Here is an 18,580-nt window from a genome sequence, read left to right as displayed (position 1 = left end):
AGGGGGCGGGACTTGTGATACACAGTTGGATGACAGGCATATCCAGCTAATCTTGTGGGAGCAGTTTCTGTGAGGTAGCAGTTGTCAAGCCATAAATATCCAGAGGGAGGAAGCTCTGTGGACTTTTTCTGCAGGCACGGTTAACATCCATACATGGATCGTAAGGGAAGGTTTTGCCATTTCCCTGAGTCTAGCCCAAGGAAGGCTCTGCCATTTTCCCACGGGTCTGAGGCTAGGGGTCTTGACATGATTGTGTCTACGTCAACAGCACACACTGACTCAAGACTTCACTCACTTCATTCCTCTGCTCCCTATAAACAACATATTCATCCATTCACAGTACAAAGAAAAAAACCCACAGGCTCTTCCCACCAGAAAACACTTAAGTCATCAAAGTCACATAAGTGAGGGCTTGGATACTCAACCGTATTACAGAGGAGAACGTGGGCACTTGAAGATAAGTAATGTGCCAAGTCTGGCTATCCATGACCACGTCGGTACGTGCGCGCGCGTGCGTGTGCGTGTGTGCATGTGCGCGTGCGTGTGTGTGTGTGTGTGTGTGTGTGTGTGTGTGTGTGTGTGTGTGTGTGTCTTCTTCAGTGTCCTCACCTATAGGCTATAAAAATAGGAGCACTCGGGAGACAGAGGCAGGCGGATTTCTGAGTTCAAGGCCAGCCTGGTCTACAAACTGAGGTCCAGGACAGCCAGGGCTATACAGAGAAACCCTGTCTCGAAAACCCAAAAAAAAAAAAAAAAAAAAAAAAAAAAAAAAAAAAAAATAGGGGAACTACTATCTCTGTGGACACTCCCCCCACAGCTATGAGATTCCCATTGAACCTCAACAATGAGGTTTAACTTTCGATTTCATTGTCTTCACTGGTGAAATTCAGACACTGTGATTCTCAGCTCAGGTCCTTGGGTTCTTCACAATACCCTTGGACGTTCAAATTCACTTTTAGTTTCTTGTGAAACAAATGTTCACCTGATATGATAGGTAACATTATTTCTCATTTAAATGACTATGTCACCTGGGCTTTTTGAAGCCTTTTCTAATTACTGAAACTGCCTGATTATAAAGATTATTGTACACAGTATTTCTGGAAAGTTGGGGGCGGAGGCTGGGGCCATCCCTGAACTCCACATTCTAGTTGTGTCTTAGGAATGTAAGCACATATGAACCAGGTGTGTTCATTTTCAAACCTAAGACTCAGGCTCTATGGAGTAAAGGCATAGGACATCTCGGGGTTCCTGCTGATTAGGAAAAAGAAGGCTGGAAGAATCCTTAGGGTTGTGGTCTTGGTTAGAGAAAAGTGCCCAAGGACATTTGGGAACCATTTTGCCTTTGTGGGACCTTATTTAGATAACCTGCTATTTATGAGGAAATACGCTTGAAAAGCTAAGTTCCAAAGTCAATAAACTCAGACTTTTCAGTGGCTAGTAAATTGGGCCGCACAGACCGTCCACTGCTCAACAAAGAACAGACAGCGTGAAACTGCAAAGAACTAGTTTGATGGCAAGGAATGACAGTCAAAGGCATTAAGGGAAAAAAGAAGCCAGGCAAATCAAAGTCCCAAGAGTAGGTCTCAGTTCAGAGCTGCCTACAACATCCAGGCTATGCCCTCAAACATTTACTTGATGGCATTACAGGGCAGTGCCCTTACTAAAGAGGGTAGATTCTCGGAAGTGACCGAGGTTTTAATGTAGTATGTGCTGTTTTCTACAACAGACAAGATTTGGTCATTGACACAATAGTGGTATGAAGGTTGCCAGGGTAACCAACTGATTTTTTTTTGGATTGGATTTGAGGCCTGCTTTACAGGAGGGGGAATTAACATCTGGTCAAAGTCTGTGGTTTGGGATATCAAAAGACCCCAGTGGGAAATCGAGCAAACTGTCACCCTGCTAAATGGTCATATTGTGAAACTGCCTTCTGACTACCTAATGGGCAAGGGTGCTGTGAAGTGCTGTCTTTTGGATGTGATATGGCCCCTGCACTCGTGAGCTCATTGCGTAAGACCAGTACAAGATGAAGCCATCAGGATCACTGCATCCCATCAGGAAACACTAACTAGACTCAGTGGATTTCAGAAGGAAGAGGAGGGTGGGCAGGAAGCAGAGAGGGGGTGTCTTGGTGTATGAGAGGGGACATGATTAAGAGGCATCGTTTACATGTGTGAAACTATCATAGGATAAATAAATAAAAGACAGCCTATTAAAATATAGTATTTATCAGTTTCATGTGGTGGGGCATGCCTTTAATCCCAGCACTCAGGAGGCAGAGGATCTCTGTGAGTTTGAGACCAGCCTGGTCCACAGAGTGAGTTCCAGGACAGCAGGGCTACACAGAGAAACCCTGTCTCGAAAAACAAAACAAAACAAAACAAAACAAAACAAAAACAAACAAACAAACCCTGTCTCAAAAAATAGAGCAAAACAAAAAACAAAATAAAAACAACAAATACAAACAAACAAACAAACAAACACAAACAAAACCCCCGGCCAACCAAACACCCCCAAAATATATTATATATTATTTGATGCCAAAAATGTATAATCACATTAAAGTTAGAATGTAGTTTTTCCTCTTTTGAGAAGGAAAACTGAAGTCTCTTTCATTCACTGTAGGGGACTGACATCATCTTCAGTCCAAAAGTAAAGGTCTGTGCAAACTTTTCTCTGTGGTTGCAGCCTTTACAGCCTTGTGTCTGCCTCACTAGATGCTGCCAGTGAACTACTGTTACCCCACGGAGCAAGGACACAGAGAGCAAACATAACCTGCAGGTGACCTGTGCTTAATCAAGCTTGCTTTGGGAGGAGCTACAAAATGCTATGGTTATCTAAGGGGTAATTTAATGACTGCTAATCTCACTGAGTAGCTGTTGCCAGATGCTTGCCTTCATCTGTGGAGGAATAACAGGAAGAATTAAAGTGAATATGATTGTATAACCCAGGCTAGGACTCGACTTTATCTGCCAGTCAAGGATGACTTGTGAGAATCATCATCGTGTTTCTTAAGCTTTCTGTGCCGTGATTTGCCTACCCGAGGAATATCTTCCCTGTGTGTCAAAGTTTTAACAAATGCAGGCCTTAAATGTGAAATTGCACCTGGTTCAAACATTTGGGTACGTACTCTGGGACAGGCACTGTTTAGTAACCATAATGCACACACAAGCAATACGTTGAGACATTTCAGTAGTGCGTACAATGTCTAATGGTAGAAACTTGCATTTCTGGCACATCAAACATCTATTCTTTCTGTTGGAAACGTTCAGAATTTTTCCTACTGGTTCATTTGAAATCTTCAATTAATTTTTGGCAAGCACTAGCACCTTACTGTGCAAAAGAACTTTAAAGAGTGTTCTTTCTATGCATCTGTACCCCGTTCCTCTAACTGCCCCACCTCCATCCTTACTCCATCACTTCTCTACCTGCCCTTTGGAATGGGATATCCCCTACAGGCTCCCAATTGGCACCGCTGTCTGGGGAGGTTTAGGAGGCATGGCCTTGCTGCAGGAAGCACGTCATTGGAGAAGACTTTGAGAACTTACAGACTCACATTTCTAGTTTGATGGCTCACTCTGTGCTTTCAGTTTAAGCCCTGAACGCCACGTGACTGTTATCCCTCTGGAACCAGAATCTCAAATAAAGCCTTCCTTCTGTATGCTGCCTTGGTCTTAGTATCTCATCACGGCAACAGAACAGTAATTAAGACACTCTAGTATCCACTATTCTACCCTCTCTATCTATGATACCAAGATTTTTGGTATCTGGTTTAACTGAGAATGTTCAGTGTTTGACTTCCTGTGCTGGATTTATTGTATCTAACATGAGTCTTATGGGCTCATTCATGTTGTAAAGGACAGAATTTCATTTCTTTTATAACTGAATGATAGTCCATCATGTGTGTGGTAGCACATGCCCTCAATCCTGGCACTCAGAAAGCTGAGGAAGTGAGATCAGCTTAGGCTACACAGCAAGACTCTTGTCTCAAAAGGCTATATATATATATATATATATGTATATATATATATATGTACATATATGTGTATGTGCACACATATTTGTATGCTATATATGTAGGCATGTGAATTACAATGTGTTTGTATATATGCCACCCCCCACACACAAACTCAGTGAATAAAGCAAGCTTTAACAAGGTCTAACAATTTCATTATACACACATACACACTCACACATTGGGCAGATGGAGCAAAGCTCCAACCACTTTACATACATACTATAACATGTATTTGGTGGATGGAGCAAGCTTCAACAAGCAGGCTTCAACAACTTTATTTTTTCTCCTAGACTTTTTACACCATCTAACACAAAAATTCTCCATGCAAGAAAAAAAGATTACCTCATAGCTATAAGTTACACTCTAAAAACAATCACCATAAGAACATGTTCTTCAAGAACAGCTTAAAACATTACACAAAAGGAGCTTACAACAGGATTATTAATGTATTCTTTTGAAACTCATAATTAAACATCTCCCATCTATCTTTCTCTCTATAAGTTCATCATAACCCCAAAGCAGTAATTCTTTTGTCATTGATTAACAAAGTTTAAGCCAGCCAGCCTATAGTAGCAAGTTTCTCCCTGACGACAATTTGTATTTAGTAAGAAACAGCTCATCATCTCTCTTATGTCTTAGTTTTGAAGACTTGTTCAGCTAAAATGACTAATAATATATTCTCTATTATACTCATTATAGAATGATTTATTTTTTGTTCATAACCCCATCTTTTCACGGTGCACACCAAAACCTGTGGCCACATCCCTAGATCACAAGCTCCAGGACTCAGAACCAAGCTGGGAATGACTGTTTCCTTTGACCATTAGCTGTCGCAAGCCTGTGTTTCCCTTCCTAGTACAATTTCGTGCTTGCCACGCACGGACGCTCCCCGTGCTCCTACTGTTAATTCTAACTTTATTATACCTTCCTAGCAAAGCCACCTAAACCACCTCCTTAAACTTTCTATCAACGACTCTAACTTCCTAAAACTATTTAAATCAAATCAGGAATTCTCTAATATCATTAGTTTCATCTAAACGATATTATTTTATGAAAGTTCATCTTCATACCGATGTGTAGGAAAGTTGCCCAACAGAGTGGGCTGTCTCCCAAGAGGCAACCACACCAGACTATAGGCAGTGAGGGTCTTCCCAGACCCACTCACACCACATTAGATATATGAGAAAGACAGCAACGGCAAACAGCAGCTAGAAGCAAGCCAGAAATGAAGCCCCCGGGGCTGTGCCTCTCCACTTGCCCACTGCCGTCCTTCCAGCATGGTGTCCTCCAATTCTACCTTTTGGCTGTTGTTAGAAAATCAGCTGCAGTAAGCATGGAGGTGCAGATAGCTCTCTGAAACAGATGATCGCTTCTTTAGATATATGTGCAGTAGGGGAACTGCTCCGTCATATTACTGTTCTAGTCCTAGATGTATGAGCAACTCGCCATTTTCATGATTGTGCTAATTGGTGTTCCCACCAATACTGAATGGGGATACTCTGTCTTCATGCACTTCCAGGACACCTGGGGATTCATGATAGTCTCTGAATCCCTCATCCTGTCTTCTTTCCTTCATGTGACGTTTTCTACCATGTATGCAGGCTGAATTCCAAAAGCGAGCCTCCTCCACTCCATTTCTCTCTAGGTGATTCCTACTGGCTTGACCTGTTCAGTGTATCTACTCCTCATAGCTACCCTGCATCACGCTGACCACACACCACCTCCTGCCCATGCTTTTGTGATGGCCTCTGAACTGTCTCTCTGCTTCCACCCTGCCCTCTATAGATTCATTTCATGTAAGAGCCAGAGTAAAACTTTCATGTTACCTCATGCACAGACCTGGAATTTCCCAGCTACTTATTTTTTTTTTTCTTCTTAGCTGTGTTTTAAGTGTCAGATTCAATGTATCAGCAGTCTGCTTCCTTTAAAGCTAGATTCTTATCTCTCTCTGGATTACTTTAAGTAAGAAGAAAATAGGAATGCTTTTGAATAAGTGGCGAGTGGTTGACTGCATTGCTTTAGCAGATTAGAACCTGGGGAGAAGGAAGTGAGACAGAGAGACCAGATGCAAAATCACTCCAGAGAAGCCCTTGAAAGTCACACCTTCCTCTCAGGAGTTTGAGGAAGCCTTGCCACCGACAAGCTAGCCTACAGGGTCAGTCCAGCCCCACTATGCAACGCCCATGGCTTTGGTCGGCATCAATCACTTTCTTTCCAATTTTAATTTTATTCCTAGATGGAGGGGAAGAAAGCGGTTATAAGTGAGTGGAAAGCACTTCAGGAGAACCGGAGTGCCTCCAGCTACAGCTTTAGCACTGTCTGCCTGGACTGTTAACTGAATTCTATTTCCCCAGTACAGGGGAAATCTGGCACACGAGGCACACGATGGCAGTGTTGGTTAAATAACAGCTGATACTCAAAACCAACCCTTGGTAAGCATTTCTAGTGACTTGGGGACTCAAGAGTACGGTCAGAAGTGCTGCCAGAGTTTTGATTTGGGGGGACTCTCAACAAACCAGGTCCAGCCATTTGCCCCTCCCCCCCCAATCAAATGGAAAAACGACTAGTGAAAAAAGGACTGTATTCAATACAGCTCTATTGGAAAACGGGGGCAAGTTTGTTCAGTTCCACTGGTAAGGGACAGATAACACACTATGTTCTTGTAAGAGCCCACTAGTAGTTCATATTATAAACAAGAAACTTCAAGTACCCACTGAGAACTGTTTTTTTTTTTTTTTTTTTGAGTTAATCTTTAACCTCAACGTAATTGATCACAGAGGGGTGCGATGACCTTGGTGTATCTGACACCTCCACTCTTGATCTGGTTGTACCTCAGGTCTGGTTCTGTGTGTTCCTGGAGAAGTCTGTATAACGGGATAATTGATCACAGAGGGGTGCGATGACCTTGGTGTATCTGACATCTCCCCTCTTGATCTGGTTGTACCTCAGTTCTGGTTCTGTGTGTTCCTGGAGAAGTCTGTATAACGGGATGGGTAAAGTCCCTTAGTCATTAGAGGACTACTTCTGCATAGTGGGGCCAGCCTTGGTCCTTCTTAGGACAACGTGGCCATTAGTTATTTGTTATTTGTTTTTGTTTTTATCACACATAGATGTTCTGTTTGAATGGCTACTCTTGGAATCTTGAGGGGATGGGGGGGGGGGAAGTTCTCTCGCACTTTATTTTTAAGAAAAGGTTTACTGCACCTTAGGCTGGTTTCAAACTTGTGTAGCTGAGGCTGACCGTGAGCTCCGGTCCTCCTGCCGACAGCTCCCTAGGGCTAGGATTACAGGTGCTCACCCTCATGCCCCACCCGAGGGCTTGGTACATTCGAGGCAAGCATTCTGCTAACTGAGCTTTGATCTTTATTATTTATTGACACCTTCCTGCTTTGCAGCCCAGGCTAGACTGAACTCACAAATTCTCCTGCCTCAGCCTCCCCAATGCTGAGATTACAGGAATGTACCACCAGGGTCTTTTCTTTGAATGTATCTTGTCACTACACATTTTAAGAGATAAAGTTAATCTTATTTTGGTGTTTTTAGTCATACATGAAGAAAAAGGTTAGATAATATAAGACGTATCTACCTTGTAGTACTAGTTTTTAGGCATGTGCATCGTAACTGAAAACATGGAAAGCTGCTCAGGAATCGGACCCAAAGTTTAAAGAAGACAGATAAGAAATTAAGGGGGGGTGGGGAGCTTGCCAAGTTTTGAGCTTGCTGTTAGCTACCCAAGCAACCCAAGTTAGGAGTCAGAGCTTTTAGCAAAGGCAGCCTCTAGGTCCTAGTCGCAGACGCACACTTAGACCAGAGTCTTCCGCACCTGCGTGCTAAGGAAGCGTGGGAAGGCGCGCGAGCTGCGCCCTCTGGCGGCGGTGCGTTGTACTCCGCACGCGCGGGAGCGAAGGCGCGGGGCCTCTCGGGATGGCGAGCGGCTTGCCGCGCTTCCTGCAGGCGCTGCCGGCCGAACACGGGCCGGAGCCGCTTCGGACGCGGGTGCAGGAACCGGACTTACAGCAGTGGGGCTTGACTGGTGAGCGGGCCGGGGACGCCCGGGGGCGGGCGGGAGCCGGGAAGGCGCGCGGCAGCGCTGGCCTACGCGGGGACAGCGGGGGAGCCAGCAGCTTCCCGGCCGCTCTCGCTCCTCCCAGTCTGCGTTTCCCTGCCGACTGGGCATGCGCACTCACTTGTTGCGGCTCCCTAATGAACTCTCAAAGTTGCGCTGCCCAGCAAAGTTTGTCCTGTCCTGTGCCTCTTGTGCTTTCGTATTAAGCCCACTTGCCATTACGAGTCCCAAGTGAGGGGATCCCACATGTGTGGACCCCAGGTGTGTAGGCTCCAGATGTGTAGACCTCAGTTTGTAGGTTCCAGATTTAGAGACCGCCGGCCTGCAGACCCCAGTGGACCTGGAGCATCCTCATCCTGCGGCGTTCTCTCTATTCCACATCCCAAGACTCCTTTCCTTATGTGTCTGCTGGGAATGTAGTGCTGGTGTAACGGAAAGTCATAATGACTCACCAGTTGTCACCTCGTGGTCGTTATTTGTTGCTGTCGAGAGAGTACTGTGGGGTATGGGGAGCAGATAAACAAAATAAATAGCGGCCCTAGGACCCAGTTTCTTTACTAGCGGATACGTGCTTTTGAAAGCATAAGGAAGCGCTTGACTTACACGTGCCAAGTACCACCAAAAGGTGAGGGTTTGGAAAGGCAACAAAATGTGCCTTTCTGCCAGGCGGTGGCGCACCCTTTAACCCAGCGCTTGGAAGGCAGTGGCAGGTGGATCTCTGAGTTCAAGGTCAGCCTGCTCTACACAGCTAGTTCCATGATAGCCAGGGCTATGTAATAGAGAGACTCGTTCTTTAAAAAAAAAAAAAAAGTTCCGTTAGCTTAGAGGAGGGGCAGATGACGATGAGGGCGAAGTGAAAGACAAGCAGTTCATATTAATATTTTCCATTTATATTCAACTTTAAAATTTTTATTTTTGAGATTATAGTTACACCTCCTCTTTACTTCTTTACACTCTCATAAACCCTCCCATTCTCTCCTTCAAATCCATGTTCCCTCCCCCCACTTAATCGTTATCCTATGCTTATACCTATGTACATAAATACTCCTAGATATACTAGTTCAGTGTGTTTAGTGTCACTTGTATGTACGTTTCAGGGCTGACTGGTTGGCACTGGACAGCCAGTTGGTGTGCTCCTCCCTAGAGAAGACCCCTTTTATTGCTCTTAGCTTTTCTTAGTTGCCTGTAGTTCTTTGTGTAGGATTGAGGCCTCAATGGCTCCTCTCTGTTCATTTTGGCATGCTCACTGGTACTATCTGCATGTGTGGGCAGTCATGTTGGTGACAGTGTAAACAAAGCGTCTGGTGTTACTTGGAGACACAATTTGACAACAAAGTTTTTGACCTTGCTTTCTGTCCCCTCTTCCACAATACCTTAGGTGTGGATCTATCCATTGGGACTGAGTTCTACACTCTGCATTCTAATTGGTTGTGGTCCTCTCTATTGCTCTCCATCTCTGTCAAAGGAAAGTTTCCTTGATGAGGGGAGAGGACTGCGCTTATTTGTGGGTATAAGGACAAGTGTTAGTAGAAGGCAGCATTACAGCTCAGGGTTCTCTGATTCCTGTTTCTCAAGTCCTTCCACCTCTGGGCATGCACCCTAGGTCAATAGAAATGGACTGTCTATTTTGGGGATCTCCTGGACAGCCCCGACAGCACAGTTCAGTTGCCCTTTCTGTTTACTAGAATAAATGCAGTATTCAGAGATGGCAATCCATTGAAAACCTTCTGGCCTTTCTTCCCTGTATGTGCTCATGAAATAATTTATGCCTACAGAAAAAGAAATTTTAGTTTACAATCCTAACAACTCAAAAGAGGGCTTCTCATGTCTTCTATTTGGGTTTTTATTGGGTGGTCTTTGGCTCTGGGAGGGAGCATTGTCAGCCCAGGTGAGAAGAGTGTGTTAAAGCTACATATGTATATTTATACACAGATTTACATTATTATAGGTTTGTTTTGGTTTTAGATACGTAACTGTATGATTCTTTGTGACTTTTTTAGATACCCGTACTGTTATTTTACCCTCCTTTTTCCTTCTGAGTAGTTAGCTAGGTTTCCAGTACAGGTCAGACATGTTTTCCCTCTTGTTGAGCCAGTCTTTTCCCTTCCTCCCAGGAGAGTGCCCCCCTCCCCTTTATCATTCTCCCTATCTGTACCTGATTTAAATCTGGCTTTGTGGACTGGCCTTAGTGTATTAAGCTTATCTTGATTGATGTTTGTCTGCCTATATGCGTGCCAGTGGCCTTGGGATTGATACTTTAAAATATGCAGAAGGGCCAGAACTGTATACAGATCAAATCCAGCTGCATGTAATGGTCCAGGAGGAGCCTATGTGTGCAGGGGCATTCTTGATAAAAGAAAGTGAGCAGACAAGAGGGTGCAGGTTTGAATGCATGGGATAGATATGAAATGTAGATATTATCACAGCCAAATACTTATTACAGTTATGAATTTAATATTTTAGATTTATTATTTTATGTGTGAGTGTTTTGCCTGCATGCATGTGTATGTATTACATGAGCTCCTGGCTCCTATGGAGGTCAGAAGAGGGTATTGTATTCTCTGGGACTAGAGTTACAGATAGTTGTGAGCTTCCACGTGGTACTGGGAGTCTTGAGTCCCCTGCAAGAGTAATAAGTGTTCCTAACCCCTGAGCCAACTCTCCAACCCATAGCTGTGGATTCTTAAATCCTCATCACAGTATATCTAGAATACAGAGTGCAGAATGTAAGTTTCTTTACACTGAGCAACACTGGTAATTGCTAATTTGAGAAGTTAAAAATAGCTTTTTTTATGGTTTACCAGACTGTTCATTTGGCGGTTAGTAATGGTGGAAACTTGTTTATGCATCCTTGGATTAGAAAGCACCTTCTGACTTTTTTGGTTTGTGAGTTTGTTTGCCCTGTCACTTTGGTCCTTTGCCTGAGAGCGAGGCACTAACCAGGACCCTAGAGGTTAGAAAACAGAATGCATTTCCCTGATCCCCGTGGTTCTGTTACGGCTTTGCTGTCCGAAAGGAAGCATGTAGTTTGGAGCAGGAGAGCCACAGCCAGTCTGGAGTGGAGGTGGATCTGTGCTTCCCGTTTTTCTCTTGGCCTCGTGGCTTTTACCTGTGGGCTTTGGCTAGGTTGTGGAGCATCTGTGTTGGCGTGGATTAAGGTGGAAGGTACCAGTTTCTAGAGCTGACTGTACAGTGGCTTGCTTTGGTTTGTTTGCTTTTTGTTTTTCTGGATTCCTGTCCATGGAGGCGGACATGGTGGCCCAGTTCTGTGGTACTGACACAGGTGCTAGCCTTGAGGCCATTCCTCCAGTCTTTCCAACAACTTTACAGTGACCTAATTCTCTGTATTAAACTCTTTTTCTGTCTAAACTACTTAGGATATCTTATATCTCTGCATTTGACTCTTAAATGTTAATGTTGTTATCTCTACTGATAATTTTTATTCATTTTTGAAAATTAAACTTTTAGGGGCTGGGAAGATCGCCTGCAGATAGAGCAGGTACACCTTTACAGAGGACCCAAGTTCTCTGAGCACAGACATGTAGCTCACCACTGCCTATCATTGCAGGTCCATGGCATCTGATGTCCTCTTCTGGCCTCTGTGTGCATCTGCACTCAAGTGCGCATAACCAGACACAGCCACACAGCACACATATAATTCAAAATAAATCGTTTTTTTTTAAATAAGAAAATTAAACTTTTCTAATATGGCAGTCACAGATTCACAGGTAGTTACAGGAAATAATATAGAGAGCTCTCTGTAGGCTCTATCCAGTTTCTCCCAGTGATACCAACTTGCAAAATAAGATATCAGTTAGGAGTTGATATCTGTCTACACAGTCAAGATGGAGAACATTTCCAGTGCTGTAAGCCCCTCCCACCGTCGGGTTAATTTACCAGCATGCACCAGGTTGAGTCTCCTCCCCCTGAAACATCCATTTCCCCATCCATACTCCTGAATTCCTGTTGGCATTCTGGTTTTCTAAATGCCCGGTAGCTTCCAGCTTGCAGGATATTAGGGTGTCTTTAGCCTACAGCTCTAGGTTCTTAACCCGCCTTTTGCAAACCAGTTCTGTAAACCACATGGACAGATTAATCACAGCAGTGACTCCATTCTTGGTACCAATTTCCAGTGACAAAATATCTGATGAAAGTGATTTAAGAAGGGAAGTATTTATTCAGACATGTGATGTGAGAAAAAGTCCATTGCAGGATGCTTGGTAGTTGGAGCAGGTCCCAAAGATGGCGGCAGGAGGAGGCAGCACACGGTATTGTGGCACAGTTGAGCTTGGGTGAAAGGTGGAGCCAGGCTGGAGCCCGAGGTCTGCTCTCTAGGGCCTTCCTCCACTTCCTCCAGCTAAGCCCCACTCCCTAAAGCTTCCACCACCCACCCAAATTGTGTCTCTTGCTGTGGCCCAAGAGTTGATGTAAATGAGCTGGTGGAAGACATTTCACATCCAAGCTCTGTGAAATACCCCTTATGATGAAGTGTGGTCTGTCTGCATCTCTTCCTTAGCATGCACAGCTCGTGTGCTGCTTGCCAATGAGCTGCTTCAGTAACCCTCGTTTCCAGGACGACCACATCCAGTTGTAGGGATGTGAATCTCTGTAAACTTTCTGCCAGGTGGATTAGGTGACAAAGACAGGTGCTTTAGGAGTTTGAATGAGTGGCAGATGGTAACCAAGTCTGCATACAAAGTATCAGAGAAGTGAGTACTGTGGCTGTCCAGATTGGGAGCATGGGAGGTGAGGCTGCCATAGAACCTGACGTTTGCTGGAATTTCTGTTCTTCAGACCGCTTCTGTTTTTTTATTTCCAGGGATTCGTCTACGTTCTTACCAACTGGAAGGAGTCAATTGGCTAGTCCAGTGCTTCCATTGCCAGAATGGCTGCATCCTGGGAGATGAGATGGGCTTGGGGAAGACCTGCCAGGTATCTGCTGTGGAATGAGCACAGCTTACCTCCACACAGCGCACTGTTGTCGCTGTGTGCTCACTGCAGTAGTGTGTTTCTTACGAGGGTATAAAATACATAAAGTAGCATGTTAAAGGAGTCTCATCTCAGAGCTGTGTTCTCTAGTTTGAGTTTTTAAAATTGTACCATTGCCCTTGTTTGATCTGTTGTTTTTGTTTTTTGAGGGGGCATTGTTTTTGTTTTGTTTTTTTTGTTTTTTTTTAACGTGTTTGGGAGAAGTCATGCCTTAATTAGAGCAGCCAATGATCCTGGTCCAGGAATTTTCTCTATAAAAAAATAATTTACCTGTCTTAGCATCAAGTTGATTATGACTTCCTTAGCAGTGTTTCCTGTGGTATTGTTGTAGCTTGTCAAAAGACCCTCACCCACAAAGAGCACAGAGACCGCCAATGTTGCAAAACGCATGAGGATTTTACTTATCCAAAATGTTGGGAACCCCCGTCTCAGTGTCAGCACGAAGGCCAGAGGAGAGAGACCCAGAAAGAACACACTTTGTATACCTTTGTAAGGGCCAGATATAGGCACCAGGGTAGTTTGGCTTATTTTAATTGGTGTAGCCAAATAATCTTTGTAGACATTGGTTGGTTTGTATAAGGTGACTCTTATTTTGTTTGTCCTTGAGGTTTTTAGTGTGAGGTGGGGCAGGGGACTTGTTAATCTTGTTTTTGGCTGTTAAAACTATGTTTCTATATTTGTTTAGTCAGCCAGCTTTTTATCTGGCTCTGTACTTGGCCTGCTAGTACAGTTTGGAAAGTCCTTTTGAAGGGGGAAGGTACTGGGTAGTCTTGAATTCATTTTGGATATTACAGTATCTGCTTTCTGGGTCTCTCAGGATAGCTCCGTGTGAATGTAGTGCCCTGCGGTTTCTAAATTCACTAGCTAACTAATGGGGTTAAAGGAAGCAGTGTAAATCGTAGAGACCTGGAGAGTCTGGTTGTTAGGACGAGGTTAGGCAGGCAGAGTGCTGATGTAGACACTTCAGCCAGGACGGTGAGCAAAACTGCCTTGGGTTGGCATGTCATTTGGGGTTTGGGTTGATAGACAGTCCAGTTACATCATACCACATGAGTTAATCACATGGGAGGGGGGAGGTCCTAATCTATAGAATATTAACGTCAGGGTATTCAGGATGCACAAGCAAATGCCATGGTGATAGCATTTCACAGTCCTGACAGTCGGGGCTCTTATCAGTCCTTTGAGAAGTGTGTGTATGTATTGGCATGCGTGCACGCGAATGCACGTGTTCCAGTGAGAAATGTGATCAGAACTGATTTTCTCTTTTGTTCTAGACTATCGCTCTCCTCATTTACTTGGTGGGGAGACTGAATGATGAAGGGCCGTTTCTGGTTCTCTGTCCCTTGTCTGTTTTGAGCAACTGGAAAGAAGAGATGGAGAGGTACGGAGTGAATCAGATGAACTTTTATTCTTTGCCTTGCTTAAGATAGTCTGGCTGGCGTAAAAAATGTGATAAAATAATAGTGTCTTATACAGTTAAAAAGTTTATTCTAGAAAGATCCGAACTGAAGCAAGGTAGGTAGACACTGGGGATCCAGGATAGGAGGGTCCCGGTCTTATCACTTGTGTTTGGCAACTTAAAGGTCAGTATTCATTTTTAATGAAGTTTATTGCCCTGAAGAAAGGCCCTCCTTTTCATATTGATGTAGGGAATGATTGATGTGAAAAAGGTTTCCTTTTAAAAGCCAACACAATGCCCTTAGACGTAACTCTAATGCCTAAACATTACATTAGGGCCTTGCCTGAGGTTTAGCCATGACCCTAGGCATGGTTTGGAAGCCCTAGGACTCTCCCTGGGTACCAGGCCTCCTAGGGTCTACACGTGGCACTGTCATGAAGTGTGGCTTGCTTGGTAACCCACACTGTTCCCTAGGTCACTCTAACATTTGCCCTGTCCACCTCTTTTCTTTGCTCCAGATTTGCTCCAGGTCTTTCCTGTGTGACATACACAGGTGACAAGGAGGAGAGAGCCCGCCTTCAGCAGGACCTAAGACAGGAGTCAGGTTTTCACGTGCTGCTGACGACATACGAGGTAGCCCTCTGCTTCTCTCCAAGACCTCCTTACCCGGGCCAAAGATGCGGTTAAAACCACTATGATTCTGTTTACACAGAGCAATCTTTAGGGGGTCTGGAGGGAGGGAAGTGACCCTTCACCACATTTACAAAGAGACTTTGCGACTATAGAAGTGAAGGATTGTGGGGCTTTGTGTTGGTTAGTTTCCTTCTCTGCCATCCCTGCTGCTTCATGGGGAGTGGTTTCGGAGGCAGCACTTGAGCTGCCTCTTGTCGGATGAACAGAAGTGGCGAGGGGCTCGTGTTTGGTAACCGGAGCTCGGGAGTGGGGGACACCTCGTGTCTTAGTTACGGTTTCCCTTGCTCTGACGACAGCAATACCAAAGGCAACACGGGGAGCCAGTAATATTCCATTACTGAGGGGAGTCAGGTCAGGAAGTCAAGGCTGGAGCTGCTGCAGAGGCCACAGGGCAGTGCTGCTCACTAGGTTCCTTCTTGTGGCTTGCTCAGCTTGCTTTCTTACAGAACCCAGGACCACCAGCCCGGGGGTGGCCCCACCTACAGTGAGCTAGGCACCCCATATCAATCATCAATAAAACACCTTACAGACTTGGCCACAGGCCACTCTGGTGGAGGCACTTTCTCAACTAAGGTCCTCTCCTTCCAGTGACTCTGGCTTGGGTGAAGTTGACTCAAAGCTACAAAGCTAGCCAGCACATTTAACTACAGTCTCACTGTTAGTTCTTGCTAGATGAAGACCTGGGTCCTTGTAAGTGAGATCATCCCCTTAGCCAGACTCCTTTTTGTTTGGACTTAGAAAGGGCGCTCAGAGCTTTGTGTCTCACTAGGGAAGGAAAGGCAGAACTGATGTTATTGGATAGAGTCCCCGAGACAGGAGAGTAGCTTGTCAGCCCAGGAATTTCTCAGCACCAGCCTTTTTTTTTTTTTTTAACTTGTCTTCCTTACTTTTTCAGATTTGCTTGAAAGATGCCTCATTTCTAAAATCGTGAGTAGATTGCGCCACCCCAGGACCTGTCGCATGAGCCGTGAAAGTCACGTGTTCCCTTCACACTTTGGAATTCTGCCCTCTCCCGAGTTTGTCTTATTTTGAAGTCTTGATGCCTAACATAGATTTTATGGCTTCTGTTTAACGGTATCTTTTATTTAAGTGAACATAGTATCCTTTCCATGAGAGGAATGTATGCTTTGCTCTGTTTTCCCTTTGTGTCTTTTAATAGAGTTTTACTTGGAGGGGGGAGTCCTAGAGATTGAGGCCAGGGATTTCCCATGCTAGACAAGAGTGCTGCTTGTGTGTCCTCAGCGTCCCACCCCTTCTTTGTTTTCCAAGTGGTCGCTCTGCCTGCTCGTCTGCCCTCCCCCACCACGTGTGTCTGGGTCTGTGTGCTTGCCTGTGTGTGTGTGAGCTAATTCTCTGTCTTCCACTGTTTTGTGGCAGGGTCTCTTCTTTCTGCCACTGTACAGCACATTCCAGACTAGCTGTACCTTGAGTTTCTGTCTGATTCTCGTCTCTCTGTCTCCCGTTTTGCTGTAGGTGTGTTGGGACCCCAGATGCACTACCATATCCATCTTTTTTACTTGGGTTGCACAGACCTACCTTAGCCACCAGGCTTGCACGTGAAGAACTTTTACCTGCTGAGCCAGCTCCCTGACCTCTTTAATGGTCTCTCACTGGAAAGGAGCTACAAGAATGCTCAGCAGTGCCAGGAAACTTAGTCTGAGAGCAAACCTACAAAGACAGAGTCCTGTTAGGAGTGAGAAATGTACGGAGGGGCTAAAGAGGTGGCTCAGTGGTGAGCGCGCTTGCTGCCCTTTCAGCAGACCTGAATGAGTACCCACAACCCACACCACTGGCTGTCCCCTAGCTCACAGCTGCCTGTAACTTAACTCTAGGTGCAGGGGAATGTGATGCTCTGGGCCTCTGCAGGCCCCTGTACTCATATGCACATACATGTAATTAAAAAACAGGCAATAATGTGAAATCTTAAATCTTAATAAAGTAGGCCATAAATGTTGAGTATTAGATCTTCATAGGTGTACGGTGGTGTGCATTTGCTTACACATAGTCTTTCCCTGTCTCTGTCTCTGTCTCTGTCTCTCTCTCTCTCTCTCTCTCTCTCACACACACACACACACACACACACACACACACACACACAGACACACGAGTCTATGGGGGCCATACCTATTCTCCGACACATACATCTCTCTCCCATCCCCCATCTTAGTTAGTGTTTCTATTGCTGTGAACAGACACCATGATCATGGCAACTCATAAAAGAAAACATTTAACTGGGACTGGCATATAGTTTCAGAGGTTCAGTCCATTATCAACATGACAGGAAACAGGGCAGTGTGCAGGGAGATTTGGTGCTGGAGGAGCCGAGGGTTCTACATCTTGATCTAAAGGCAGCAGGAGGAGACTGGATTCCACACTAAAGTGGAACTTGAGTAAATGTATGACTTTTCACTTTCTCCAAGGCCAAACCTACTCAAAAAAGGCCACACCTCCAAACACATAATATAGGAGCCATACCCATTCAAACCACCCCTTGCTTGTGAGCACACATGTGTGCATACACACACACACACACACACACACACACACTATAAATTTAAGAACTCATAAAACCCCTCTCAGGCAGGTTCTTCTACATTACAGATGAAAAAGATGAAGAGTAGATAACCCACAGAAGCTAAGGTCCTAGTTTGGTTTCTGTTGCTGTGATAAGCACATGACCAAAGGCAACCTGGAGAGGGAAGGGCTTACTTTATCTTACAGCTCATCATAGAGGGAAAACAAGGCATGAGCTTGAAGCAGAGATACTGAAGGAACTGTGCTTACGGCCTGTTCTTCTTGGCTTCCTCAGTTAGCTTTTTTTATACAGCAGGCCTAGGGTTGGCACCACCCACAGTGGACTGGGCTTTTCTATATCAACTAGCAATTAAGAAATGCATCACAGATGTGGCTACAGGCAAATCTGATGGGGGCAATGGCTCAGTTGAGGTTCTCCCTTCTTGGATGTGTCAAGTTGACAACCAAGATAGCTGTTTTTACAGCTAATGTTAATAAATGTCGAAGCAGGGCTTCAATGACAGCACTCTGCGTCAACCCTCCTTTTACGTATGTAGCTGCACCAAGTGTTGCATTTCTCAGGAGAAGCGTTGTCTTTCTGTCTCAGATCATCTGCTCTAAGCACATTGATAGAAGGGTTTAAGAACATAACGAATGAGGGCCATTTATAATTGACTCCCACAGCATAGATGTATTCTTTCAGGGTTAGCTAAGATTACTTTTCCTGTTGCTGTGTTGTTCATACTGGAAATGGCAGGGAACTGTATAATGCCTGTACTACAGAGATGCATTGTGGACATTAGTGATGTGCATGGTAGCAGCATTAGCTGCTTGGAATCTTTTGGATTATAGACTTACACAGTCTTTGAATCAAGAGAATTAGACTTTACTGTACTGGGTG

At 44.7% G+C, this 18,580-nt stretch overlaps 2 protein-coding genes across 5 annotated transcripts in view; one reads left to right on the top strand and one right to left on the bottom strand.

Annotated features, from left to right (window-relative positions):
- The window catches only part of Fmo5 (flavin containing monooxygenase 5), a 45,350-nt gene extending 37,174 nt beyond the window's left edge, over positions 1-8,176 (bottom strand). The window contains exon 1 of the mRNA XM_006500995.4: positions 7,842-8,176. The gene's annotated coding sequence lies outside the window, so the exon portion shown is untranslated. The remainder of the gene's footprint in view (positions 1-7,841) is intronic.
- Chd1l (chromodomain helicase DNA binding protein 1-like) overlaps positions 7,892-18,580 on the top strand; it is a 49,483-nt gene continuing 38,794 nt past the window's right edge. Inside the window, exons 1-5 of one of the 4 annotated variants that reach the window (XM_017319701.2) lie at positions 7,892-8,051; positions 12,904-13,016; positions 14,348-14,454; positions 14,991-15,105; positions 16,061-16,092. In XM_017319701.2, the coding sequence (XP_017175190.1) occupies positions 7,943-8,051; positions 12,904-13,016; positions 14,348-14,454; positions 14,991-15,105; positions 16,061-16,092 (476 nt within the window). In that variant the 5' untranslated portion in view covers positions 7,892-7,942. Of the gene's footprint in view, positions 8,052-12,903; positions 13,017-13,889; positions 14,049-14,347; positions 14,455-14,990; positions 15,106-16,060; positions 16,093-18,580 lie in introns of those variants that run through there. The other 3 variants (XM_017319699.2, NM_026539.2, XM_017319700.2) reach the window with 3 other exon arrangements.

The sequence above is a fragment of the Mus musculus genome, chromosome 3 (assembly GCF_000001635.26).
Source record: "Mus musculus strain C57BL/6J chromosome 3, GRCm38.p6 C57BL/6J".
In the NCBI taxonomy this organism is placed as follows: Eukaryota; Metazoa; Chordata; class Mammalia; order Rodentia; family Muridae; genus Mus; species Mus musculus.
Note: the sequence above shows the minus strand (reverse complement) of the source record. Positions and strands in the feature narration are given on the sequence as shown.